This window comes from Plectropomus leopardus, chromosome 1 (genome assembly GCF_026936395.1).
Source record: "Plectropomus leopardus strain MGB_pleo_1.0 chromosome 1, ASM2693639v1, whole genome shotgun sequence".
NCBI classification, from domain to species: Eukaryota; Metazoa; Chordata; class Actinopteri; order Perciformes; family Serranidae; genus Plectropomus; species Plectropomus leopardus.
The window spans coordinates 4,481,729-4,508,345 of NC_142176.1; the positions used below are offsets into that span (position 1 = coordinate 4,481,729).

The 26,617-nt window shown below is 37.4% G+C and overlaps 4 protein-coding genes across 6 annotated transcripts in view; 2 read left to right on the forward strand and 2 right to left on the reverse strand.

Annotated features, from left to right (window-relative positions):
- LOC121940928 (low choriolytic enzyme-like) overlaps positions 1-8,504 on the reverse strand; it is a 24,777-nt gene extending 16,273 nt beyond the window's left edge. For both annotated transcript variants that reach the window (XM_088085833.1, XM_088085783.1), the window contains exons 1-4: positions 8,415-8,504; positions 6,575-7,195; positions 5,081-5,123; positions 56-181 (exon numbers count right to left, since the gene is read on the reverse strand). The gene's annotated coding sequence lies outside the window, so the exon portion shown is untranslated. The remainder of the gene's footprint in view (positions 1-55; positions 182-5,080; positions 5,124-6,574; positions 7,196-8,414) is intronic.
- The window catches only part of LOC148190340 (uncharacterized), a 46,199-nt gene continuing 21,178 nt past the window's right edge, over positions 1,597-26,617 (forward strand). Inside the window, exons 1-12 of the mRNA XM_088085725.1 lie at positions 1,597-1,750; positions 1,993-2,145; positions 2,266-2,383; positions 2,462-2,640; positions 3,770-3,851; positions 4,231-4,355; positions 5,071-5,148; positions 7,417-7,572; positions 8,432-8,552; positions 9,441-9,619; positions 9,818-9,899; positions 11,183-11,307. Coding sequence (XP_087941851.1) covers positions 1,660-1,750; positions 1,993-2,145; positions 2,266-2,383; positions 2,462-2,640; positions 3,770-3,851; positions 4,231-4,355; positions 5,071-5,148; positions 7,417-7,572; positions 8,432-8,552; positions 9,441-9,619; positions 9,818-9,899; positions 11,183-11,307 — 1,489 coding nt within the window. The 5' untranslated portion in view covers positions 1,597-1,659. The remainder of the gene's footprint in view (positions 1,751-1,992; positions 2,146-2,265; positions 2,384-2,461; positions 2,641-3,769; positions 3,852-4,230; positions 4,356-5,070; positions 5,149-7,416; positions 7,573-8,431; positions 8,553-9,440; positions 9,620-9,817; positions 9,900-11,182; positions 11,308-26,617) is intronic.
- fadd (Fas (tnfrsf6)-associated via death domain) overlaps positions 11,824-26,617 on the reverse strand; it is a 40,778-nt gene continuing 25,984 nt past the window's right edge. Inside the window, exon 2 of the mRNA XM_088086086.1 lies at positions 11,824-12,812. Within this exon, the coding sequence (XP_087942212.1) occupies positions 12,541-12,812 (272 nt within the window). The 3' untranslated portion in view covers positions 11,824-12,540. The remainder of the gene's footprint in view (positions 12,813-26,617) is intronic.
- On the forward strand, positions 21,299-26,424 carry LOC121963134 (high choriolytic enzyme 1-like). Of its 2 annotated transcripts, none has more exons than XM_088085885.1 (10): positions 21,299-21,421; positions 22,076-22,106; positions 22,376-22,441; positions 22,684-22,836; positions 23,376-23,493; positions 23,572-23,750; positions 24,461-24,542; positions 24,922-25,046; positions 25,646-25,707; positions 26,187-26,424. In XM_088085885.1, the coding sequence occupies exons 1-9, from the start codon at positions 21,359-21,361 to the stop codon at positions 25,699-25,701; spliced, it is 873 nt and encodes a 290-aa protein (XP_087942011.1). In that variant the 5' UTR covers positions 21,299-21,358; the 3' UTR covers positions 25,702-25,707; positions 26,187-26,424. The 2 variants fall into 2 exon arrangements, with proteins under 2 accessions (XP_087942011.1, XP_087942061.1); XM_088085935.1 differs by having other exon boundaries at positions 26,190-26,424.

Below are 26,617 nucleotides of genomic sequence, written 5' to 3' on the forward strand. Positions count from 1 at the left end.
AAGTCTTTGGTAAGCAGTGTGCCATATTAGGATAAAAGTTAGTTGCCTTTCTCACCTATATAAGCTGGCACACTTCTGTTTTCCTGGGCACTGTCTCGGTCTTCTGCTGCCGTCTGATAATCAGCCATGATCCTCCAGACTGCTGCGCTCAGCATCCTCTTCTGCTCCGTGCACAGTTTCACTATACAGGTAAGAATCAGCACACAGTTTACATTAATATGGACAGACACACACTTTCTCAATAATTACATATATATATGCAATTTTCAATAAAACAATTTGAAATAAAATGTGATACATTCTGATATTTTACAGCCCCAAATACATGTATTATTCAGTAATACAAAGTGATCATGATATTGACTGACTGCTCAACGTACAGTATTGGGGAACTTTTTTTAAATTTAATTCTGGGAGATGGACATGGAAACTGTTTTTAGACCAAATGCTTTGGTAAACTGCATAAAAGCATATTGTGATATTGTGTTTTCTCTTATACTTTGTGGATTGCATTACACTCTGCAGGAATGCATGCATTTCAAGTATTTAAATGTCTGCCTTTGGGGGGCCTGGTGGCTCAGTGGATAGAGCAGTGCCCCATGTACAGAGGCTGTGTCCTCGCTGCAGTGGCCGCGGGTTCGAGTCTGGCCTTGGCCCTTTGCTCCCTCTCTCTCTCTACCCCCTTCACGCTCACACTGTACTATCAATTAAAGGCAATAAAGCCCCCCCCAAAATAATCTAAATCTCTGCCTTAAAAGTTGTATGGTAAATATATATATATATTAAATAAAGGATAGACATTTACAATAAAAGAGTAAAGTGATAAGAAGATAAGATATAAAAGGTAAAATTAATTACTAACTGATTTAAAGAATGTAAAATATAAATCACCATTAAAAATAGCAAAAGTGCAGACAAGAGGTGCAAAGAAAAAGATTATTTTTAACTATTATGATTTAAAATCAAGTTTAAAATATAATTGTGGTAATTACGTAGTGTGAAAGAGGAACATTTTTAGTTTTGACTTAAAAGTGGTCAGAGTTGCAGCTTGCTGAACCTCATCTGGGAGGTTCTTCCAGGTTTGTGCTGCATGATAACAAAACAATGCTTCTCCATGTTGAGTTCTGACTCTTGGGACGCTCAGTAGGCCGGCCTCAGATGTCCTGAGGGTTCAGAAGGTTCTTGAGGCACAAGCATGTCAGAAATATATTTTAGTGCTGAGCCACAGAGTGATTTATAGACAAGCAATGAGATTTTAAAATCATTTCTCTGAGTGACAGGGAGCCAGTGTGAGGGTTTTTGAGTCCTTACACTGGCAAGTTTTCACATCTTTTAGTCCTGTGGCTCCGTATCCATTCAACCATATTTAACAAGTATTTACTCTTCATCTTATTACAGGCTTCTTCTGAAAAGAGCAAGGAGCAATGTGGTAAGATGGGCTACCTTTCAGACAGCCAAAATTCAGTAAATCCACAGTTGTACATCATTTAACTGATTGTAGGGTTGGAAATTAGGCTTTTTGTCCACTTGCCGATGTGGCTGGTGGTTTCCAAAATCTACCAGCCTCTTATTAGATTACCATTGTTTTTGTGGCAAATATAGCAGTCACTTGCATATTTTACCAGCATTCTGGTGCTAATTTCAAACGCTGACTGATACATGAACAAACTGTTTCAATTTACAGGTAACAACATCGAGGATGACGAGTTCAGCGTCTTTGCGCTGATAGAGAAGGCCAATGTTGATGTTGGTATGTCTGAAATTTTCATTCAGCATTAAATGTACAGCAGTAATAATAATGTAAAATTAAAAATATAGAACAAAACTGGAATTAATACATGACGGTGGCGTTTCCTGAAAGTATAAAGCAGATGTATTCTGTGCAGGTCTGACCTGCCTGTAACACAGCAGATAAATCAAGAAAATTAAATGCAGTAAAATAAAAAGGGTGAAATCGTTTTCTCTGTCATCCTCATGCCATTCTTTTTTTAGGAAAAAACTTCAATGAACCTCTGGTGATGTTTGGAGACATAGCAGTGCCAGAGGGTTTCCCAAACGCTGATCCCTGCACAACACGAGGCTGCCTGTGGCCTAAAGCCACCGATGGCAACGTCTACATACCGTACCGCATCTCCAACCAGTACTGTAAGTATTAAAGGCTGGACTTTAATGTAGTTATTTTTTAATCTGCAACAAAATTAAGGTAGCAGGAACTCTTAGCATAGTATTACAAAACTCTTTTGTTTTTGTCGTTCTAATGTCAAGCCCGAAGAGAGAGAAATACCATCATCGATGGCCTGCGATCATTTGCTGAGAGAACCTGCATCCGCTTCATCCCCTTGGATGGACAGCAGGACTTTTTGGACATCCAGTCTCTCTCAGGGTATGGACCAATCGATGCACGTGCCACATATGCAGGACTAAAGTCATTGTCAAAGTATTATCTACTTTGCTCTTTCAGCTGTTTCTCGTTCATTGGGCGTCGTGGTAATGGCCAGCCGTTGTCTCTGAGTCGCCGTGGTTGTGTTTTCCGGTCAGTCATCCAACATGAGGTGCTCCACGCCCTGGGCTTCAACCACGAGCAGACCCGGTCCGACAGGGACGAGCATGTTCGCATTCTGCTGGAGAACGTCAGGGATGGTGGGTCCGGTTACGGACTTTCAGAATAAAGGATATAGATGATACCTTTGTGATGTCTTTGCAAAAGGTATAAACAACCAAAAGGAGTCTTCCACTTATCGGGATACTTTGCAGTTAACTTCCCTCCATCTAACCAGTGACTAGATATCCCCTTTTCTCCGTGAAACCCTGTCAGATATCATATTTTACACCATCTGACAGGGTTTCGCTGGCTATCAGGCTGATGCTTGAACTACAGGCTGTCCTATCGCATTTTCGCGATGCCCGCCACACATGCTGACAAGTGTACACAAAGAGTCGAGAAACAGATCAAGAGGCAGATCTGACCCTCTCTCTCAAACTCGGACCAAAATCCGATCCAACTGTAAAACTAGGCAATGCTGATCGAATACAGATTATTATACTACTGCACTACTGAAACGACAGCAAAACATTAAATTTACAAACTCAACACAACTCATGCAGTATAATCCAAGTCTCATTTACCAAGTTGTTTGCTCGGTGCTTCTCAAACACATGCGTTTTTGCTAAAACACTGCAGTTTAAAAGATCTCAGTACAAATAGTCACATGCATGTAGCATGCCTCATTTCTCTGCTCAGGTGGAGAATACATGTACATGTGCTGAGGTACGCTTAGGGGGTACTACATGTAGGTCAAAGTGGTTTATATTGTCACATTTTGGGTGAAAATGCATGTCTGATATGATTTCCCTGGTGTTCAACATGGTCCCCAATGACTCTAAAACTTTTTAAAAAATGTTTCGTTCAGCATGGAGGCATGTGAGAAAACAAAGTTTTCTTTGACAAATTCAATAAACACACTGTGAGTAACTGATATATAAATGGCCATTTTGCAGGTGAAGTATTCTTTAAATACAGCTAACCTCAGGTGAAAATGTTGATTGAAAATAAATTTTAAAAAATGACAACTTAATTTTAGCACATATATAGTGGCTCGGGGTTTGAATTTTGCGTTCATCAAGCCCTCTAGAATGAGAATACCGTATGTATAGACTCTATAGGGTAGTTTTGTGCAGATATAACTATTCACTGCACTTCTCAGCCATTTTGACTGGCAAACTGTAAAGAAACAGAGACAACATTTGACTGAACTGTGATCCTCTGCAGGGTTTCAATCCAGTTTTACGAAAATCAACACAAGGAACCTTGGCACTCCCTATGACTACAACTCTGTCATGCACTATCCAAGGTAATGTCTAAGTTCATTCACTGAGCATCATAATAATATACTACTTAGCTCTACTTTAATGAAATCATGTAATAGCCTTTTTAGAGGATGGTGCATATTATTCCCTTCTGTCCTAAAACAATACTCAAAACACTCCACTTGTCTCCAATGTCAGCCCTGATGTGTAAACTGACAACTGTGTGCAGACACATAAGCTGTAAAAACATTATAAGGTGTTACATGTTAGATCTCATGTTTTGTTATTGACCTTTTTCTGCCCCCAAACGGCCAAAAGACTCTTGAATGCAGAGAATGACCCCTTATAAGCTGCCATTGGTCATTTTTACAGAACATGAGTACAGTTTAAACCTCTCATCACTGCTGTCTATTTGCACCACAGGTTTGCGTTCTCCAAGAACGGAGAGGCAACCATCATTCCTATCCCCGATGAAAATGTAGCTATCGGTAGGGCCATGGAGATGAGTGATAATGACATCGATCGGGTGAACATCCTTTATAACTGCAGTAAGTACCCTTTTATCTCCCCAACTTAACATCCTACTTGTTTCTGTATCTATCCAGCATCAAACAGTTATTTTACAGTGTCACTTCATAAATTAGATCATCAGTATATTATTGTGAAATGATTACATAATTCTGTGTGGTTTACGGTGTAATATCAGCTCCATAAAGCACCAATATATATGGTGTTTTACTGTACTTTGGAAAAACGGCACATTACTGCTAGAATTCAGCTGTACTTTTACTGCAACTTTCACTGTAACAAATTTTCCCATACTATAACAAATAGCTGTAAAAAATACAGCAAAATTCTTGCAGTAATGTACAGAATATTTGGAAAAAGAAAGCAAAATGCTATAAACCTTGATGCTTTTTGCAGCCAATATTACACCGAAAACCTCACATTCTACTGTAGAATACTGGAATAAATGTACCTTTAATATACTGTTGATGTAATTTATATTAATGACTCTGTAAATAAGGATAGGACGCTCAAAATTACAGCTAATCACCTTTTTATGCACTGAATTATTTTTATATTTATAAGTCTGAATAGAATTACTTTTACAAATGTAGGCAATCCTGCCTTTGCTGCTTATTTACCACATATTGTATATTGTAACATTATTTTTTCTGTCACAAATGTTTTGATTGTCTTTATTGGCCAGCACCGTGTGTTGCATGTAATGTATGAATTGTGCTATCGTTTGTTTTGCAGAGGTTCCTACCCTCGAGAAGGACACAACCAGGGAGCTTTCTGTTGGTGAACTGCTGGAGAGAGCAAACAGAGACCGCAGTGAGTAAAAACTTAAAATGTAGCCGCAGTTACCTAATTTTATGAAGTTAAACTTAGAAATAACAAATGGAATTAACTTTCTAAGTGTTAGCAACTTCAGTAAATCAAGTTAGCCTGATCATGACAAAGAGGATTTTTCCAATGATGAAGTTAGAAGACTGCGAGTCCTGTTTTCTTAACATGTTTAAGAAAATGCAAATATGATTGATTAAAGTGCAACCAGCAGAATACAGATATATAAACTAAAACTTGGTTTACTGAAGTTTCTACAACTTAGAAAGATTGATTCAATTAAACTTATCATTTTTAAGTTACAATAATATCAGAAAATTGAGTAAATATAACTAAATTTTAAGTAAACTCATCAGTAAGCTATTAAATGAACATAAATTAAGATTAATAGTTATATTTACTCACATTATTTGAAGGCAATCTGTTTCCTACACTGTAAAATCTCTAAAGTTGATTTAACTTAAGAACAAAAAAGTCAATGAAACATGATTGCCTTGAAAAACTAAATATAACTATGAGTCTTACTTTGTTATTATTCATCAAATTGTTAAATTTACTTAAAATTTCGTTATTTTCCTGAATTTTGTGAAGTTATTGAAACTAGTAAAAAGTAAATCAGTCTTTCTATGTTTTAGCAACATCAGTGAACCAAGTTTACTGTGCTATATATTTTAATTCTGCTGGTTGAAAACTAGTTGATCAAATTTTTATTTTCTTAAACATGTTCACAAAACAGAACTTACAGATCTCCTAACTTCATCACTGGCAAAATCATCTTTGCTCTTTGTCAAGTCGAGTCAGACTAACTTGGTTTGTTGAAGGTGCTGACACTTTAGGTAATACCACTTGACATTTTTAAAGTTAACAATCACATACAAACATAAATTAAGAGTTCTAGTTATATTTACTATCCTTTTTCAAGACAATCGTTTTCCAATATTATTGTAAGTAAGATGAACTTGACAGATTTTACAGTGTGGATTTTTAAAAGTAACATGTAACATCATCTTATCAGCTTTTACACAGGATTTTAGTGTCAGTAGCAGTCAGTTTGTGCAACAGCTCAATCATCAAATCAACCATTGATGACCTGCTGTGTTACTGAACCTTGCTGCCAGTGGCGACTGCAGAAAATGTTTTTTAGCTATATAAACGTGGGACTAATCCATACACTGGTGGGGCTCAAATCAGTGTCTGAATGCATGAAAAGTAATACCGCCCTCTCAGCAACAACAAGTTATAGACAAGTTGAGATGATTACTGAGATGACTTCACTGACCTCTTTTTTCACACGCAACAACAAGCGCAACAGACGTGGACGTCTGTTCTGTCAGTAATTACGCACACACCGGCCCCTAAACCTTGCGCATTTCAAATCATCACACTTCACACATGTAAATATATTTAAACTCACTCGCTCTGCAGGTGGAGGAAGCTCCTCCTTGTCCTGTTCCTCCTCAGGTGTGGATAAAAAGTTATCTAACATGCCGGCGTATTTTCTGTCCGTGGACGTTTTTAAATGAAACGGTAGGGGCCGCACACAAGGGACGTCAGTGACGCAACGTGTCCGAGCTTTCCCACTGATCTCAAGTCAGTGATAACCTGAAACTAAAACAAAGTAGTCTGTAGAAGTCTACAGAAATCACTTTCCACCACTGAGCCATTGGCTGTTTGTTTATTCAGACACTTTGGTTTTATGAAGAGAAGCTCCACTCTGATTGTCTGCCTGTCACACTGCGCACCAGCGGCAGTGTGCCGCTGCCAGCCGCTGTGTCAGAGATCTGCGCTGCCAGCTGCCCTTAAGAGGATCCGCGCTGCTCCAGCCTGTGTTGGAGATCCGCGGTGTCAGAGATCTGCACTGCCAGCTGCAGTTTCAGAGATAACGCTGTGCCGGCCTGTGTTGGAGATACGCGGTGTTGGAAAACCAGGCTGCCAGCCACTGAGTCAGAGATCTGCAGTGTGGGAAATCCACGCTGCCAACCGCTGTGTTGGAGATCCGCGCTGCCAGCTGCCATTTCCCTGTGCCAGCCTGTGTCTGAGACCCAAATTGTATATGAAATAATAATGATTCTACCACATACTATATATATATATGTATGTATGTATTAATAAAATATGTAAATAAAAATAAAATATGTGATAATATGTGAAATTATATAATTATATACCGATGTATACTTCATATGTAAATAACTCAAAACTTATGGAGACCCCATCCATTTCCTTATTTCACACTATATACACTTTTTTGTGCAGCCCCTGACCCGGATGAGCCCCCCCTGATCCGAGGAGACATCGCTGTCAAGTCTTTGACTGGCAGAAACGCTGATCCCTGCACCTCCAGAGGCTGCCTGTGGCTCAAGTGGACCAATGGGAAGGTCTACATCCCCTATTACATCGCCAACCACTACTGTAAGCCCCGACTTTTTGATTTAGATTTTTTCTTTTAGGAATGATACATTTACTTTTTAACAAACAGTTAATTTAGTTAAATTATTTTAATAAATATCTGATATTTTTGTGCAACCAAATGAGACTGTTCTTTGTTTCTTTTATGTAGGCTAAGTTAAATACACCCGTATGTGTGAAATTAAAAAAAATCTTTTAAATCTAATCTGATTGTATGAAACATTTTTCATACATTACCTAATTACTGATTTTTTTTACATACAAATCCTATGATAATTTTATAATTCATGTCACTGTGTTATAAATGAAACTACTCAACAGTATTTAACATAGTTAAAATGAACTCTTACCTTGACTAACTACAACAGTATAATGCTATTACCCAGTACTGCAGCATTAATAATGATTCAGCGATATATAGTCACGGGAGTATTTTTTTCTGCATTTAGTACTTTTTATTCTGATATAGTACATTCATTACCAATATTTCGAAATCTAACTAAGAGTTGGAATTTAAGACTTTATTACAGAGCAGTATTGCTACTTTATCTTCATTTAAGGATCTGAATACTTCTGCAACTTTAAGACAAACATGATGAGACAGCAAAACACACCTACCAAATTAATAATATTGAATAAAACTAATACTAATAATGATTTTATTTTATTTTATTTATTTTTGGAGTAATAATGATGGTGTGATCATAATAAAATGTCTGCAAATACATAGGCAATATTGTTTCAACAAAAAATATAGAACCACAATGTATCATACAGCTCGATTACACAACTTAAATGATATTAAAGTTAAGTGGTTTTAGAAAAAAGTGATATTATTAACCTGCCTCATTTGTCCTCTCAGCCTCCCGTGAGAGGTCCATCATTGTTCGTGGACTTGAGTCTTTCTCTGCCGTCTCCTGCATCCGTTTCAGACCCTACCAGAAAGGAGATACACAGTGGCTGAGCATCGAGTCCAGGAACGGGTAAGAGTCTGACTGTAGGTCCACGACTCAGTGCTAGAGTCACGCCAGCGACTAGTAGAAAAAAAGGGAATACAGAATATCATATATTACCATAGAAACTTCAAATATAAGCCTAGTCCAAATCAAATGCCCAGTCCCTTTTACTAGCCGTGTGTGGCGACACATAAAGGCCCGTCCCAATTAGAGGATCTGTTACCATGCAGTTCATTTTTATTGACATTTTTTGGATAAAACTGGGTTGCTGGTTAAATGCTGGAGATAACCTTAGTTAGGTGCTTATGTCTCACATTAATCACCTACATGTTAACTTTTGTCAATATGGACAAGCTACACACCATTAGCTTGGTAAGATTCTCACAATTCAATCATTCAGCTAATTTTACTGAAACCGTGAGCTCCAAAGTAGACGATGTTATCTGTTTAGTAAACAAGAAAGCTTTTTACGCTTTTTTTCAGGTCATCTCTTGTCTTTTACCTTTTTTGGAACAAATTTTTCAGTAATTTTCTCGTACCTTTCACAGATTTCTTGCTAACCTCTGGTCATTTCTTTGTTGCTCTTGCCCTTCTTCCCATGTTTTTGAACAACCCAGGTTTCAAAAGGTTAAAAAAAACAATTTGATTGTACTTACATCTTTGATGAGCAAGTTTTGTGTGAAAGGAAATAAAAGCCTGTCCCATATAGACGCCTGTCCCAAATATAAGCCTGTTGATTTTAGTAAATAATAGCCCAGGCTATGAATTGAAGTTTTATGGTATTATAGAAACGATCTGACAGAATGCACTGTATATATACTTGTTTATATTGTTGTTGTACAAGCTCTGCAGAGAAGCTATCTGGTGATATCTTGTATGATTTGTTAAATCTGCTCTGTGTTTCTGTGTCATCAGCTGCTGGTCCTACGTGGGCCGTCAGGGTGGATGTCAGGTTCTGTCTCTGAACCGTCAGGGTTGTCTGTACCACGGCACCATCCAGCACGAGCTGCTCCACGCACTCGGCTTTGACCACGAGCAGTCCCGCTCCGACAGGGACAACCACGTCAGGGTGAAGTGGGAAAACATCATGAATGGTTAGAGTTTCTCACCTCCAGTTTCATGACTTTAAAGTGGTCTTAGAGGCAGAAATAGTCTAGTTGTTTGAGTTTCACCTTCTTCTCTGTCACCTGAAAAGCTCATGTTTGTGTAACTGAAATTCAGATTTTCTCGCTTTACTTTAAAACAGTATATGTGCGACCTAACATCGTGCATATTTTCTCTCATCTCGGCAGGAACGGAGTCCAACTTTGCAAAGATTGCCACTCTGAACCAGGGAACTCCTTATGACTACAACTCTGTCATGCAATATGGGAGGTACGGATAACTACATGCTTGTGCCATTTACATTCACGTGTACTTGCCATCAGTGTCCATTAAGATTTTCGGGCTTATTAGCCTTTTTTTGTAACATGTAGGAGCCATTAATTAATTAATTAAGAAAGGAGTTTTTTTTTAACATTTAACCTCAATTTAACCGTTATTTAACCAGTACAGAGCCTGGGAGGTGACATGGATGTCTTTTTTAAACTTATTTAAACACACGCACAAATTAGCAAATCAAATACAGAAAAATAAAGAATTAAAAGCACATAAAGTGTGCCAAAAAGTCCCTAAGGGATAAACTCATAAAAAAGGACTGAAGTGTTTGCAGTCAGTCAATTCCAACCCTTAAGAATGAAATCAAGTAATTTTAAGGCAGATACAGCCTTTCAGTGACACGATAGGAGCTGCAATCACTTTTTGGCAAGTGAAAAAGTGCATTTTATGTGTTGTATTGGTCCTTTAATGGTATTTAAACAGGCTGAAGGGATGGGGTGGGCTATAATTTGTCAAAAATAATCACTACGAATGAAATCAATAGGATAGGAGATAGGAGCTGCAATCACTTTTGGTTAAAAAAGTGCAATTTATTTGTTGTGTTGTTGTATTAGTAATTTGTGCACCTTTTATCAAAACGTGCACGCAAATTAAAAACAAGTCACCTCTCGGTGTCCATAAACCAGAAAAAAAGTTACAGACAGATAACATGGAACAAAAAAAATCAAACTCCCAAACAAACAACATGAAACACAGAAAGAACAAAAATTATGTTGCCATGTTACATGTTTTTTGATAATGTTTTTGGGATGTTACTTTTGTTATTTATTAGTTTCATGATTTCGGTTATTGGGAGAGTTTGGTCACGTGGATATGGACAGTGGCGTTCATAATCTATATGAGTATCTGGTTTTTCACTGGTGTCGGGTGCATGGGAGAGAGGGTGAAGGGGATCGCTGTGATTACTTTAAGTTTGTGCAAATCATAAGAACTTGATTCCTTTTCATTAATGATTTTTTTGATCATACTCAGCAAATTTTTATTGGCCAATAGACCAGGACCTGTCAGCATCTCAGCGACTTTTTGTTTCCTGTAGTCGCTACATAACAATTATCGCATAAACACTGGATACTCCCATGAGCTACTGACCAGCGCTAATTTATATTTTAAACATTATCACACTAAAGAGCTAAATTCAACAGAAGTATCAGATTGTTTTTCTCCAGGTAATAAAATCCAAACTCAACCTACTTTTCATTGTGGTATCTGTGATCCTGCAGGTACGCCTTCTCCAAGAACTACTGTCCCACTTTGGTGCCCATCCCAGACTGCAACGTCGCAATCGGCCAGGCCACCCAGATGAGCAAGAACGACATTAAGAGGCTGAACAGGCTCTACAAGTGTTGTGTGTGAACTGTGGCTGAGCTGGATGGAAGACAAACACACAGAAACATCAAAAAAACACACACAGAAACATAAAAAGTAGCCATGTCACTGCAGCCATTTTCAAACGGATATCATGCTATAGGGTCACATTTAAACAAGAATGGCACTATTAAAAATGGTCTTTCCTTTGCATTTTTAACTCTTTAAAACCTGAGAAAATTACATACAGCCCCACTTCCAAAATCTACATCTATCACTTTAAGATTTAAGTCAACATTGTAACATCTGATGTTCGCACAGCAAACATCTATTGATCCTGCTTTTGCATCTTTCTTCCTTTAATGACGTGTATTTCTTCTGCTGAAATTGCACATGACCTTTGACCTGCCAAACTGATGACATCAGAGCTGCCAAAGAAGCAGATTCGGGAAGTTTAGGTCATCCTGCAACAATAAATCTGCAAACTTCTAAAGCATCAAACGCTGACTGCTGCCCGATTTTTTTCATGAAATGCAAGAAAACACACAAAAGGTACTTTGTAGATTCTGGAGAGGTTAATGAGACGTTTTTACTTTAATGCCATTTTATTTTCATATCACATAAAAATAAATCGTCCGTGTTAAAAATTTGGTGGCAATTTCCCTTACAAATCTTTCCTGTTCATTTCATTTTATTCTGATTCAGAAAATCTGAGCAGCAGATTTTGACATTTTGTAAAATATTCTTCTTCATTTTCTGGCAGAAAGTTAGCTGTGGAGATCAGTACCACTCTGATTAACACAATGTGTATTTGTTTTATTTAAACAAACTAATAAAAAAAACAAAAAAACAATAGTAACTTTTCACCAGAAAGCGAAACAGGTTGATTTTTACACTTATATTTTTTTTAAGAACTTATCATTCATATAATCATTTTTATCTCCTTTTATTATTTGTTTTTACTGTAAAACACTCTGTTACTTTGTGTCTGAAAGACGCTGTAGAATGAAAATAAGTCATTATTCTGTAAAGTGTCTATAACCATCTGCAGAAGTCTCCACGTTGCTGGATGATTATTAGGTGATCTATTATCTTCTGATAAAAACATAACTCCATATCATGTTTTCTGACATTCAGCAAGTTTATTAATCAAAAGATCTTTTTTTTTGCATAATTTTATATATCTGCGAATAGCTCTCTTTAAAGTGAATCTCTTCTCTTGAAGGTTGATCAAAGTTTAATTCCTAAAGTTCATCTGATGAGTAAATCTCCATCAGCGTCCTGCGAGTCTGTCCTCCACTTTATCGGCCGTCAGGTTGAACTCGCAGGCTCTCAGAGCTTTTATCAGCTCCTCCGCGCGAGCCTCGGCTCCTCGACTCTTCCTCCACTCCTTCAGCAGCTCCCTCACCGTTTCATCCAGCTCGGTGGGATGCCTCCTGGAGATGGACTCCAGCTTCACGTCCGTCAAACCCAGTTTGCGGCCCAGTTTGCGCCAATTCCTTCCCAGATTCTCTGCGATCACGTCTGTGGCGGTGTCCAGTTTGGCTGACGAAGGAGGAGGAGACATCGAGGGTTTAATTTTGGGTGACACCTTTCTCTGAAACAAAGCATCTCGATGCAAAACGCAAACAACCTCTTCGGGCTCATGGTGGGAATTGGCAGCAACTGGAAATAGTTCGTGGTTAAATTAGGGGAAAAAAAACCAACAAAAAACAACTTCCCCTCTGGATGTTTGGATTCAGAAGTAGGTGGTTACATGATCAGCTGTCTAAAGCAGCTCAGAGAGCTTCACTTCACTTATCTACAGTCAACACAATAATAATCAAACTTTATTGTTAAAAAAAGAAAAGATGATTCAGAATATCCGATATTTGGAACCAATGTGCATTTACAATAAAAATGAAATGAAATGAAAATATAACCAATTCCAACACAAAACTCTCTTAAATGCCTTTAGCAAATGTTCAAAACTGAAACCTTCAACATCATATACATCAAGTCCCCAGCACCCATTTTACATGTGTCCCCTATCTTGAAACGAAGCCTTTACCCCCTGCAACTACTGCTACCTATTTAGTATATCATTAAAGTTTCTACAGTAGCCTACTCCTACTAGTACTATGAGCCTAATAATACTGCTTCATCTAAAACAAATTACATAAAAAGTGTGCAAACTGGTAAATTATAAACACTCATATCCTAACAAACCAAAATAAAAGCCCAGCTGTCAGTACTTACAGTACTGGTTGGAGATGCGGTACGGTACGTAGACGTTGCCATCGGTGGCTTTAGGCCACAGGCAGCCTCGTGCTGTGCAGGGATCAGCGTTCTCGAAACCATCTGGCACCGCTATGTCTCCAAACATCACCAGAGTTTTTCCCTGCAAATGACACGAGGACGATCAAGAAAAAGTTTCCATTGTTTGATAGAGTAGCATTTAGTTTTCTTGTTTCAGCTGCTGAGTTGGAGGCAGGTCTCCTTCCACACTGATGTTTCTGATCTGAGTGCATCTGCTGTAAACTTACAGGTATCTACTGTTACACCAGCATTACGTATTATTCCTAACGTTTAAAAGATTATTGCTGTTCTGTGTTTGAGTTTAGATTATCTTTACAGCACATTTGCTGCTGAATGATAATTTCAGTTATTATTAAAGGGATAAATAAAGCAGCTGCAGTGGAGATGAACATACCAACATTAACATTGGCCTTCTCCAACAGCGTGGAGACACTGAAGTCATCGTCCTCGATGTTGTTGCCTGTAAGACAGAACCAATTTGTTTATCTAGTTAAATGATGTATTATTATATATTTACAGAGCTTTACAAATCGAAAAGTAGCCCTGTCTTACCAGATGACTCCTCACTCTTTTCAGCAGAAGCCTGTAAGAGTAAAAGTCGGTTAACTGCAGTTGAATCGATCTGAAGCCACTGAATTAAAATGATTTCTGACATAAGACTTCACTGTAAGTTCAGACAGAGTTCAGCTCCATCTGATATTACTGTGGTAGGCGCTAAACAGATGGCAGGTAAGGACAAACGAGGCACGGTGGAAACTTTGATAACTAGTATTTCTATTTTTCAGAATTTTAATATACATCTTTTAAGGCAGAGATTGAGAAGTTTCAGAATGTGTCACATTTAATGTCAAACTATGTTATGAACAATTGCATGTATTCAGGTAATTATTGAGAAAGAGTCTGTCCATATTAATGTGAAGTGTCTGCTGATTCTTACCTGTACAGTGAAACTGAGGACGCTGAGCGCAGCAGCCTGGAGGATCATGGCTGGATATCAGACGGCAGCAGAAGACTAAGACGATGGCTGGGAAAGCAGAAGCTTAACACCTTTTATAGGTGAGGAGGTGAACTAACTTTCATCCTATTGGGCATACCGCTCAGGAAACGCTGAAAGCAACAAGTGGCAGTTATTGCTCAAAGCAGACAGTGTTTTGTGTTGTTCAATATGTAGGTTTGTTTGTGTTTTCTTGCTGTTTGTCCCCTGGCAGCTGCAGATTACTCATTTTAGCAGTCAATGCTAGCCGGGTGAGATGTGCATAACATGCAGCAAAAAGTGGGGATCATCATTTGCGTGCTGCGTCACTATGGACCGCAGTGTGCACCACACGCACCGAGCAGCCCGCTCTGCCAAACCTGTTGTGCACGAGATGACAGACAACTGGAATCGGGAAGAGAATAAGAAAAAGTGGTGCAAGGAAACACGTCAGCCCTTAGCTTGTAATAAATGTTTTGATATTATTAAAACTAGAATTACAGCAACGCAGCTGTGTGCCTCCATCAACCCGTCAAGTTGCTGTCACAGTTTACATCCATGTCTGTGAAAACATGGATGCTTCACACACACACAAGATCAAGGTGGGCACCCAGGATTAGTGTCTGACCAAATGTTTCTCCATCTGTTTTTGAGATTTGACACTGAAAATTGGCCAGAAAAGTGATTTTGCAGAATATTATGAAGTCACTGTGAGGTTGATATTTGGCCTTTTGGATATAAAATGCTGCAGACATTGGCACATGGATCCTCTGTGTGCAGCTGAGGTTTTACTCCACCTTTTTTTCAAAAATATTCAACTACATCAGTGAGTCGAACATGGATTATTTGAGTACAAAGAAAGCAAAAGAATCAGCTAAAGTCACAGGCTTATCAGTCACATATGGTTCAGACACATGCATTTGAAAAATGTTTGTCCCCACAGTATATGGGTGGGAAAAAGCTACTTGTCAGCATTCAGTGATATGAGAATTTTCCACACCTTTGCAGGGTGAGCAGGGAAAGAAGCAGAGGGTGTTCTTTGTAAGAGGGGTCATGTTGCATGGGAGATAAACTGTCTAAAGACAGTAAGGGAGACAAAACTAATCAGGTATAAAAATACATAAGAGTGAGGAAGTTGGTAAGGCAAGATATGGTGTAAGACAGGAAGCTATGCTGCTTTTGTAAGGTTTAGATGAAGTTTTTAGCTGCTGGTTTCTTCCTCTTGACAAAAAGTTAGAAGCTGTTGCAGCAGAATTGTGTACATATATTTATATATTCGTTTATTCATTATATTCTGCACATATTTATAAATGATGTGGGGGGTTAGGATGTGGGAATGATTGTGCACTGATAATTTTATTGCTGCAATTTTACAGAAATTTGTGATTCATCATGATTAGGTGGGGTGGGATATGGGGATGGTAATGTTTGTAAAACTTAATGACCAAATTCAGATTTTAATTTATTTTTCTCACTTACCTACCCAGGAACTACTGGTGGAAAATAGCAGTTTTGCTAAAATCTGGTAAAATGCATCTCTCCTTGTTTTATATAAGATTAATGTTTTATTGTGCAGTTTCCATGTCTACATAAAATTACATGACATTGAGATGTACAGCATCTTTTAAGAAAAGCTGTTGGAAAACAAAAACATTTGTAACTATTACTATTTTGTATCTCTGTATCCTGTAGGTGGTGGTAATGCAAGTTTTTGGATACCAACCAGCATTTAAATTAAGAAAAGAAGAAGAAAAAAAGACAAAAGTTTTGGACACTAAAACATTTGACCTGATGATGGTGCTAGATGAGAAGACAGAGAATCACCAAAGCCGATGGGCCAAATCTGGGGGCCCATGTAAAGAATGTCGACTGGCCCGCTGACCATATTATAATTCACAACAAAAATAAATATGTTTATGATGGGATGTTTTTTGTGCTTTCCATGTGGATGAGTGCAAAAAGAGCTTGTTTATCAGTTATGGTTTATGCATTTTATATGTAAGTAATCTTTTTAAAGAACACAAGGACATTGTAATTAGTACTACTGGCTTCTTACACACTTCTTAAGTCCACCAATTCATCTTCTGATTTATGACATCAGTTAAACTGATGTGTGAGAACGTCTGAGTATTCAACAAAAACATGCAAAACTGTTCATTTAACCCTTTCAAACCTAATGGGCTGAATTTCTTTCAAAAACATGGAAAGATGAATTGAGCAACTTCCCAAAAATATTACCAAAAAAGATTTAGAAATTAGTAAAAAATATTGTTTTAAATAATAACAATAATAAAATAAAAAGTTACGAGAAAATTACCAACAAATAAGCAAAAGGAAAAAAAGAAAATTTAAAAAAAGGAGAAAACAATTCTAAAAAATAGAAGAAAATGTTGTTAGGAGGTGAACATAAAAAAATGTTTTTTTTCCCCAGACACTTTTCCCCATTTTTTTGTGAATATCTAATAATCTGATATTCACCACAGCTAATTTTTTAGTTCATTTTCTTGTCACCTTTTACTATTTTTTTGCAAATTGCGGAATATTTCTTGCCAAGTTGCCCATTGCATTTTTTCCCCATGTTTTAAAAAGAAATCAAAGCAATTTTCTCAGGTTTCAGAGGTTTAAATGCTTGTTAAAAGTGTCTGAATGCAGCAAAAAACTGATGTCGCTCCAGGTTTTAAAAGGTTAAAACACTTTAGCCTCTGGTAAAACCCGAACAAGAAATCAGAATGTGACTTGAACACAGCAAAACATGCAACACTGGGACATTTTCCTCACTTGTTCTTACACCGCTGACATGACACAAGACAAAGCCACCAACCTCTGTTAGGAAATCTCTGGGCCTCAGTGTGATGAGAAGTCGTTGCAGCAGACTGGATTACATAAACTCAGCACTGGAGAACTCTGCAGAAGACGACATAAACTAGTTGACAATACAAGACTCAAACTATAAATTTTCAGAGTTTAAATATTAAAGGTCCAGTGTGAAGGATTTAGGGGCATAAGTTGGCATAAAGGGAATATAATAAAATACGTTTTTTTTGTGTGTATAATCAGTTCTGTTTTTACTGCCTTAGAATGAGCCGTTTATATCTAACATAGAGAGCAGGTCCTCGCTTTTAAAATAACTCACAACGGACACACCAGCACTGGGCCATCTGCATTGTTGCATCGTCCACTGTAGTTAGCAGCCCCTCCATGACAGGAATCAGAAAAACGCTGATTTTTAGCATGAAACTGCTTCATTCAGTGTTTTTACAGGTTTAATTTACTGTGTCTGTTTGTTTTGGAGAGGAAGAGACTTCTGTCGATCATTCGGCCGACAGTAAAAACTTCCTCAACATCTGGAATACAAATAAAGTGATCATGCATTAGCAGGTGCTATGCCAATGGCACATCTGGGACTTGCCGAACAGCATCAGAAAACAATTTTTCCAACATGAAACTACTTTATGCAGTATTTTATTTTTTCCAGTTTTAATCACCTCATCCATTTGATTTGGAGGAAGAGGCCTCTGCAGATAATTCGGCTCCCACTAAAAACCTCCCGAACAATAAACACTGTGGAAATCTTACCCAGTAGAAGTTTCAGGCTGCAATCCTCACAGCAAGACACCACTAAATACCCGTAAATCTTACATACTGTTCTTTTGAAGTGGTTATTTTTAATGTTTTTAATTAAGAAAATACCTGTCATAGATGCAATTTTACAGGGTCATTTAATTTTCTGTCTTTCAATTGTTTTTAATGCAGCTCCAGAGAGTTTTGATTACTATGCCTATTACCATGTTACCACTTGGGTTAAACACTGGGGGCAAAAAAGTGCAAAATAAAAACAATAAATAAAAAAAAGATGTTCTTGGTAGCTATGTTATAGCTTGCAGGTGCTGGGAGGGGTTCTTATCAACATGGAAATGTCTATGTTAAATATGTTCAGGTCTGTAGTTTACACATTAATTTTTTTAAGTTTGCATTAATCGCTGGCAGAAATTTCCGTGTTTAAGAGGCTGCACCGAGTTTTAAAGCTAGATTGATGATGCTTGTATCATATGAAACTAGAGGACCTGAGGAATCCAGTGATACCAACCCCGCCATGCTAGCTTTTTAGGAAACGGGTAAATAAGGCTCCAAATGCAGGGGTCCCTTGACCTCTGACCTCGTATCTGAATGAAATTGGGTTCTGTGGGTACCCATGAGCCCCCTCTTTACAGACATGCCCACTTTTTGCTTGTCCCATGCAGTTTTCTGCTTTCATTTGATTCCTAATCAAGACAATAAGGTAAGAATTGCTCAACTTGTCAATATGGACTTCATCACTGTTTTCTAATGCAAAATAATAACACTGAAAACATGTAATTGAGAAATGTGATTGACTGCAATTAACTATAGAAATGCTTTGATTAATTGCAATTCAAAAAACAAATCCTTTGACAGCCCTAATATAAAGATATACATTAAATTCATCTTAAGGCAGCAGGTATGTGCTCCATCTGCAGTCTGTAACTGGGAAGATGTTGCACACTGTCACGCCACATGTGCTGCTTACATTTTGTGAAGCCAATATCTGTAGAGCCATTATTGTAGCAGAAGTATTTGCAAATGTGTGTGGAGAGTTGTGTAACTCCATCTGAATCCCTGTGTGTGTAATCAGACTTATAAATGTGCACTGTGATTAGTTAGAGTGTAAATGCACACGTAGCAGAGCTATTACAGATTTGTTATTTTGATTGTTTTTATTTCCATCCAGTGTTAGTTTTTAGGTTTTTTTTATTACAATCTCAGGGATGGGGGTGGTGGTGTCTCAAGTTTCATAAACACATGCACCAATGCTTCCTCATGTTTGCTGTGTTGACTAAACTTTGACCAAACTGTCAAAGACTAAAACTAAAGACAATTATTTTTTTAGTTTTGTTAGTAAACTATATAATTTCAATGAGGTTTATTTATTTCTAAAGTCTTACTTAATTTTTATTTACTTAGGGACATTTTTATTAACTCCAATGTTTTTTTCCTAGTTAAAAAATTTAATTTCGTTTTAGTTAACTATAATAAACTTTGTATTTAGATCTGTGAGTGTGTACACTTTGAAGAAATTTGACAGGATTGTAACATTCTTATAAAACACAGAAAAACCATTTACTTTAATGCTTTTTGGAGCTAAAAACAAATCTGAACATCAGGAGCACAATACTGTCGGATTTTCTGGCATTATATTGGTATACTTAGACAACGATTGTCTTTTTAGTTGAGCTTTTTTCCCAAAGTCATTGTTCCACTTTTTGCAAGACATTGCAAATCTGTGTGTAAACCAGACACATATTGCAACTGCAGCCACATTTTGGAGAAGTCATATAAACACGAAAAAAAGGCTTTTGCAACTCGGCACCTCTGATTTAACCACACAGAGGGTCTGTTTTAATATCAAATGAAAATAATCTTGATGTCTTGTGCATATCTTCCTTCCCATTTCCCCAAATGTGCTGAATGTAGTTTCTGTAAAACATTACGTAAGTGGTGTTGCATCATCAATTACTCATCATCAAGTAATAGGATCCCTCTAGATGTGGGATTCAAGACGTTTCTTATTTTTTCTGAGTATTTTTAGCTTCAATTTTACAATATTAACCTTAAAAAAAATAATAATATTTTCATCTTGATAAGTTATTCATTCCTTTAATTTTGTCACTACTCACACAGAAGTGTGGTTTGCCTGTACAGGCCAGAACTGATCAATAACAGCTACCTCACTGATGATAATCTAAAATGATTAAGTATTTAACAATAACACAGTGAAGTGATGCATTAAAGCCAAGCGGCAACCTCCAGAGCTGAAAAATAAGGTCACTGTGGAAGCGCCAAAGACTGCAGTTCCTCTACCATCCACTTGAGGCTGGCTCCAAGAGCGAGTCAGTCCTCATAGACCCTCACGTTAAACTTTACAGCAGAAATAAACATGTTTAAAGTCTGGAACAAAAAACGGTTTTGGTCTCTAAAACTATTTTCCTCCTTTATGACAGCTGATTTGTTTTTATAACTCGCCCGTTTATATTTTATGAAGTTCTTAGTGATTAAAAACAAACTGCAGACATTATATCTGATAAACATAATTTAATGAAGACATTAGCATTAGTTTAATGCACATGTGAGCACTAGGGATGGGCAGCGAAACCTGGTTCTATTGAGGACCCGGTTCCGCTTTTTTCAAAACCTGTGTTGTTTTTAATTAAATGTTATTATTAATATTATTATTACTAGTTTTATTTTTAAATTATACGACTTAGACAGCACAGGTCAGTCTCGGCCAGCCGGGGTGGGGAGGGGAGTATCACTACTGGCAAAATTTCTAAAACATATGGGCACATACGGATGAGATGCAGCTATGTATGAATGTTTATAATTGTACTCAAACTTTGAACACAAAAAAACGTTCATTAATGATAATGACTACATTTTCTATTGATTATTTCAGAAAGCCATGGTGGTGCATGGTGACCTGTTGTAGCATAGTTGTTTTCTTTGTTTTTGTTTTTAAATGGGGGTAAGGGTCGTGGTGATCAGTTACATTTATCTGCTTTTGGTTGGGGAAAAACTGCAGGATAAAAAAACAAAAAAAAAAACCAAAACGCAGTTATTACACAAACAACAGCTCATTTTAAGCAATAACTGCCACTTCTAGTAAAGATTAATTTGTCAACAAGTCTTTGGTAAGCAGTGTGCCATATTAGGATAAAAGTTAGTTGCCCTCTCACCTATATAAGCTGGCACACTTCTGTTTTCCTGGGCACTGTCTCGGTCTTCTGCTGCCGTCTGATAATCAGCCATGATCCTCCAGACTGCTGCGCTCAGCGTCCTCTTCTGCTCTGTGCACAGTTTCACTATACAGGTAAGAATCAGCACACAGTTTACACTAATATGGACAGACACACACTTTCTCAATAATTACATATATATTCTGATATTTTACAGCCCCAAATTCAGTTTTTCTTAAATAATGTAAAGTGATCTTGATATCGACTGACTGCTCAACGTACAGTATTGGGGAACTTTTTTTGATTTAATTCTAGGAGATGGACATGGAAAATGTTTTTAGACCAAACGCTTTGGTATACTCTGTATTTTGTGGGTTGTTTTACACTCTGCCAAGTATTGAAATCTCTGCCTTGAAAGATGTTTGGTAAATAATAATAATAATAATAATAATAATAATAATAATAATAATAATAATAATAATTAATAAATATGTGTGTGTTAAATGTGCTATATATATTATAGATAGCACATATAACAGAGTAGAGAGATACAATATAAAAGGTATATTTAATAACTAAATGATTTAAAAAATTTAAAATAAAAATCACTGATCTGATATGGCTGTAGGACCCACCACACTAATCTCAAACAGAAATCAGAAAACAGAAATTAAAACTCTAAACTCTATATGACTAAACACAGACGCTAATTTTCACATCTTTTAATCCTGTGGCTCCGTACCCATTCAACCATATTTAACCTACATTTACTCTTCATCTTATTACAGGCTTCTTCTGAAAAGAGCGAGGAGCACTCTGGTAAGACGTGGCTACCTTTCAGACAGCCAAAATTCAGTAAATCCATAGTTGTGCATCATTTAACTGATTGTAGGGTTGGAAATTAGGCTTTTTGTCCACTTGCCGATGTGGCTGGTGGTTTCCAAAATCTACCAGCCTCTTATTAGATTACCATTGTTTTTGTGGCTGGTGAGTTCTGCAAATATAGCAGTCACTTGCATATTTTACCAGCATTCTGGTGCTAATTTCCAACGCTGACTGATACATGAACAAACTGTTTCAATTTACAGGTAACAACATCGAGGATGACGAGTTCAGCGTCTTTGCGCTGATAGAGAAGGCCAATGTTGATGTTGGTATGTCTGAAATTTTCATTCAGCATTAAATGTACAGCAGTAATAATAATGTAAAATTAAAAATATAGAACAAAACTGGAATTAATACATGACGGTGGCGTTTCCTGAAAGTATAAAGCAGATGTATTCTGTGCAGGTCTGACCTGCCTGTAACACAGCAGATAAATCAAGAAAACGAAATGCAGTAAAATAAAAAGGGTGAAATCGTTTTCTCTGTCATCCTCATGCCATTCTTTTTTTAGGAAAAAACTTCAATGAACCTCTGGTGATGTTTGGAGACATAGCAGTGCCAGAGGGTTTCCAGAACGCTGATCCCTGCACAACACGAGGCTGCCTGTGGCCTAAAGCCACCGATGGCAACGTCTACATACCGTACCGCATCTCCGACCAGTACTGTAAGTATTAAAGGCTGGACTTTAATGTAGTTATTTTTTAATCTGCAACAAAATTAAGGACTGCCTTTATCTATAGTTTGTGAAGGAGACAAATACCTTAATTGCTTTGTGTTATTATAGCTCTATATAAATGCAATGCATTAATATCACCATGATCATTATGAATATTATTATTTAATATTTCAGGAAGGTGATTCAGCATCACTTACAACAATATCCCAAGGCAGTCTATCACTTGCACTGGAAATGAAGATTTGTGAATTTTGCAATGATGCATTCACCTCAGTGGACATTACAAGTCAATTAAATGTAACTGAGGCAAGCAATGAGTTAAACTGATTACATTGTTTCACATTTTACATTATGGGCCACATAGCTGAATAAACAAATTACTCACAAAAGAGTGACTTACAGCAGATCAGTGACAAGTGATCATTTAGCCGAGCAGCTACCGCAGCGCACAAATGACACAACAACGTAGCAGGCACTCTTAGCATAGTATTACAAAACTCTTTTGTTTTTGTCGTTCTAATGTCAAGCCCGAAGAGAGAGAAATACCATCATCGATGGCCTGCGATCATTTGCTGAGAGAACCTGCATCCGCTTCACCCCCTTGGATCGACAGCAGGACTTTTTGGACATCCAGTCTCTCTCAGGGTATGGACCAATCGATGCACATGCCACATATGCAGGACTAAAGTCAATGTCAAAGTATTATCTACTTCGCTCTTTCAGCTGTTTCTCGTTCATTGGGCGTCGTGGTAATGGCCAGCCGTTGTCTCTGAGTCGCCGTGGTTGTGTTTTCCGGTCAGTCATCCAACATGAGGTGCTCCACGCCCTGGGCTTCAACCACGAGCAGACCCGGTCCGACAGGGACGAGCATGTTCGCATTCTGCTGGAGAACGTCAGGGATGGTGGGTCCGGTTACGGACTTTCAGAATAAAGGATATAGATGATACCTTTGTGATGTCTTTGCAAAAGGTATAAACAACCAAAAGGAGTCTTCCACTTATCGGGATACTTTGCAGTTAACTTCCCTCCATCTAACCAGTGACTAGATATCCTCTTTTCAGATGATATAAAATATAACATCTGACAGGGTTTCACCGTTTCTCAGGCTGTTGCTTGAAGTACAGGCTGTACTAACACATTTTTGCGATCATAATGAATTAAAGTCACTGGGGAACACATGAAACGACAGCAAAACATGAATTTACAAACTCAACATAACTTATGCAGTTTTAAAAAAGAAAATTGTTCAGCATGGAGGCATGTGAGAAAAACAAAGTTTTCTTTGACAAATTCAATAAACACACTGTGAGTAACTGATATATAAATGGCCATTTTGCAGGTGAAGTATTCTTTAAATACAGCTAACCTCAGGTGAAAAATGTTGATTGAAAATAAATAAAAAAAATATGACAACTTCATTTTAGCACATATATAGTGGCTCAGGGTTTGAATTTTGCGTTCATCAAGCCCTCTAGAATGAGAATACCGTATGTATAGACTCTATAGGGTAGTTTTGTGCAGATATAACTATTCACTGCACTTCTCAGCCATTTTGACTGGCAAACTGTAAAGAAACAGAGACAACATTTGACTGAACTGTGATCCTCTGCAGGGTTTCAATCCAATTTTCGGAAGATCAACACAAGGAACCTTGGCACTCCCTATGACTACAACTCTGTCATGCACTATACAAGGTAATGTCTAAGTTCATTCACTGAGCATCATAATAATATACTACTTAGCTCTGCTTTAATGAAATCATGTAATAGCCTTTTTAGAGGATGGTGCATATTATTCCCTTCTGTCCTAAAACAATACTCAAAACACTCCACTTGTCTCCAATGTCAGCCCTGATGTGTAAACTGACAACTGTGTGCAGACACATAAGCTGTAAAAACATTATAAGGTGTTACATGTTAGATCTCATGTTTTGTTATTGACCTTTTTCTGCCCCCAAACGGTCAAAAGACTCTTGAATGCAGAGAATGACCCCTTATAAGCTGCCATTGGTCATTTTTACAGAACATGAGTACAGTTTAAACCTCTCATCACTGCTGTCTATTTGCACCACAGGTTTGCGTTCTCCAAGAACGGAGAGGCAACCATCATTCCTATCCCCGATGAAAATGTAGCTATCGGTAGGGCCAGGGAGATGAGTGATAATGACATCAATCGGGTGAACATCCTTTATAACTGCAGTAAGTACCCTTTTATCTCCCCAACTTAACATCCTACTTGTTTCTGTATATATCTGCAGAGAATTTCTTCTAAACTACAAATATTCCCATCTTCTTCCTCGCTTCCTACCTTGCTATTACAAACAGTACTCTTTAATACCAACTGACAAGAGCTTGATGGGTTGCATAAGGTGTGAATTATTGTTGTACTTTCTGATTTTTTACTTCTGCTTGTTTTTGTCTCTGTTCTGCTCCATGCACATGTTCCTCAAGATTTTAATGCAAAATAACACTCCAAATTTACTTTCCATTGCCATTTTTGTCATGATATCTGAAAAGACATGCATTTCCTTGAGTTAATCACTAGGGGCGTACTCCATAGAGTATAGGCTATGGACATAAGGACTAGAGGTCTGCATTGGGATCCAAGTTTAATATGTGCTGTGGGTAGGAGCTGGCTTTAAAAAAAAACAAAAGGCATGCAGGTCCCAAATGCAGACTTGGTGTGCAAAGGCCTTAAGACAGACTAGACATGAAGATCAATAACTATGCATGTTCATGTAATGTAAAGAAATTAAGCAGCTTTAACAGATTTGGCCATCTTTTTGAATTAATATCAGGTACACCTGGATACAGACGTGACCTGGAGCCGGTGCAAAGAAATCATGTCCTCTAAATCAAAGTAAGTGGGTGACAATGGGTTTTGGAACCTGCTAAATACAAACTATCATTAATGTGACGTAACATAAGTTTACTTTATGCTGAACCTAGCCTTCTGTCTTCTTCTTTTAATTTATTCATTTTTTAATTATAGATGTTCTTCTGACATTTTATTATGGTAGGATGTACACTGATGTAGATTTATGCGCATCCATGTTTCCTGTTAGTCAGACATCAACCTATGATACATAGTGTTATGTTAATTTAAAATTACAGCAATGTGGAATTGCTTCCTTTAGTTAGCAAAAGCAAAATCTTGTGGTGGAAGGAGATAAAGCGATAAAACATATTTTTACTGCACAGTCAAACTGTAAACACACCTGTTACTTAAGAGAAATGTCTAACTATATGTGCACGCGCATGTGCGTGTCTGTTTGTGTGTGTACACACAGGTACATATATTCATTAAATATATTTTTAATAAATTCCCTCTTTTTCCAGCAGGAATCAAGAGGAATGAAGCAAATTGATGCAACTCTTCATCCACAAGCGAAACCATTAATGCTTCTTGTGCTTAATGAATGAGATATAACCTACAACATAATCAAATGAACTTTTGTGCTGTCTTAGTGAGAATTAAAAAATGTCCAATCACATCATCACAAAAATGTCTGCTTGCATGCATGACTGTTAATGAGCTGGACAGAATATTACTGATGAATAAAAACGTGAATTCACAGTCTGTGTCTGTTGCTCCATATTTTAACCTAAAAAGATATTAAGTGACTTGGGTTGCAGTGGTATACTGGTTTCAAAGCATAGCCTCGTATCTAAATTGACGGTTTATATACTGTGGATGAAGAATTTCAGCTTTTATTTATTTTCCAAACGGAGACTTTTTACACATACTTCCATTTGGAAAATGGTTTCAA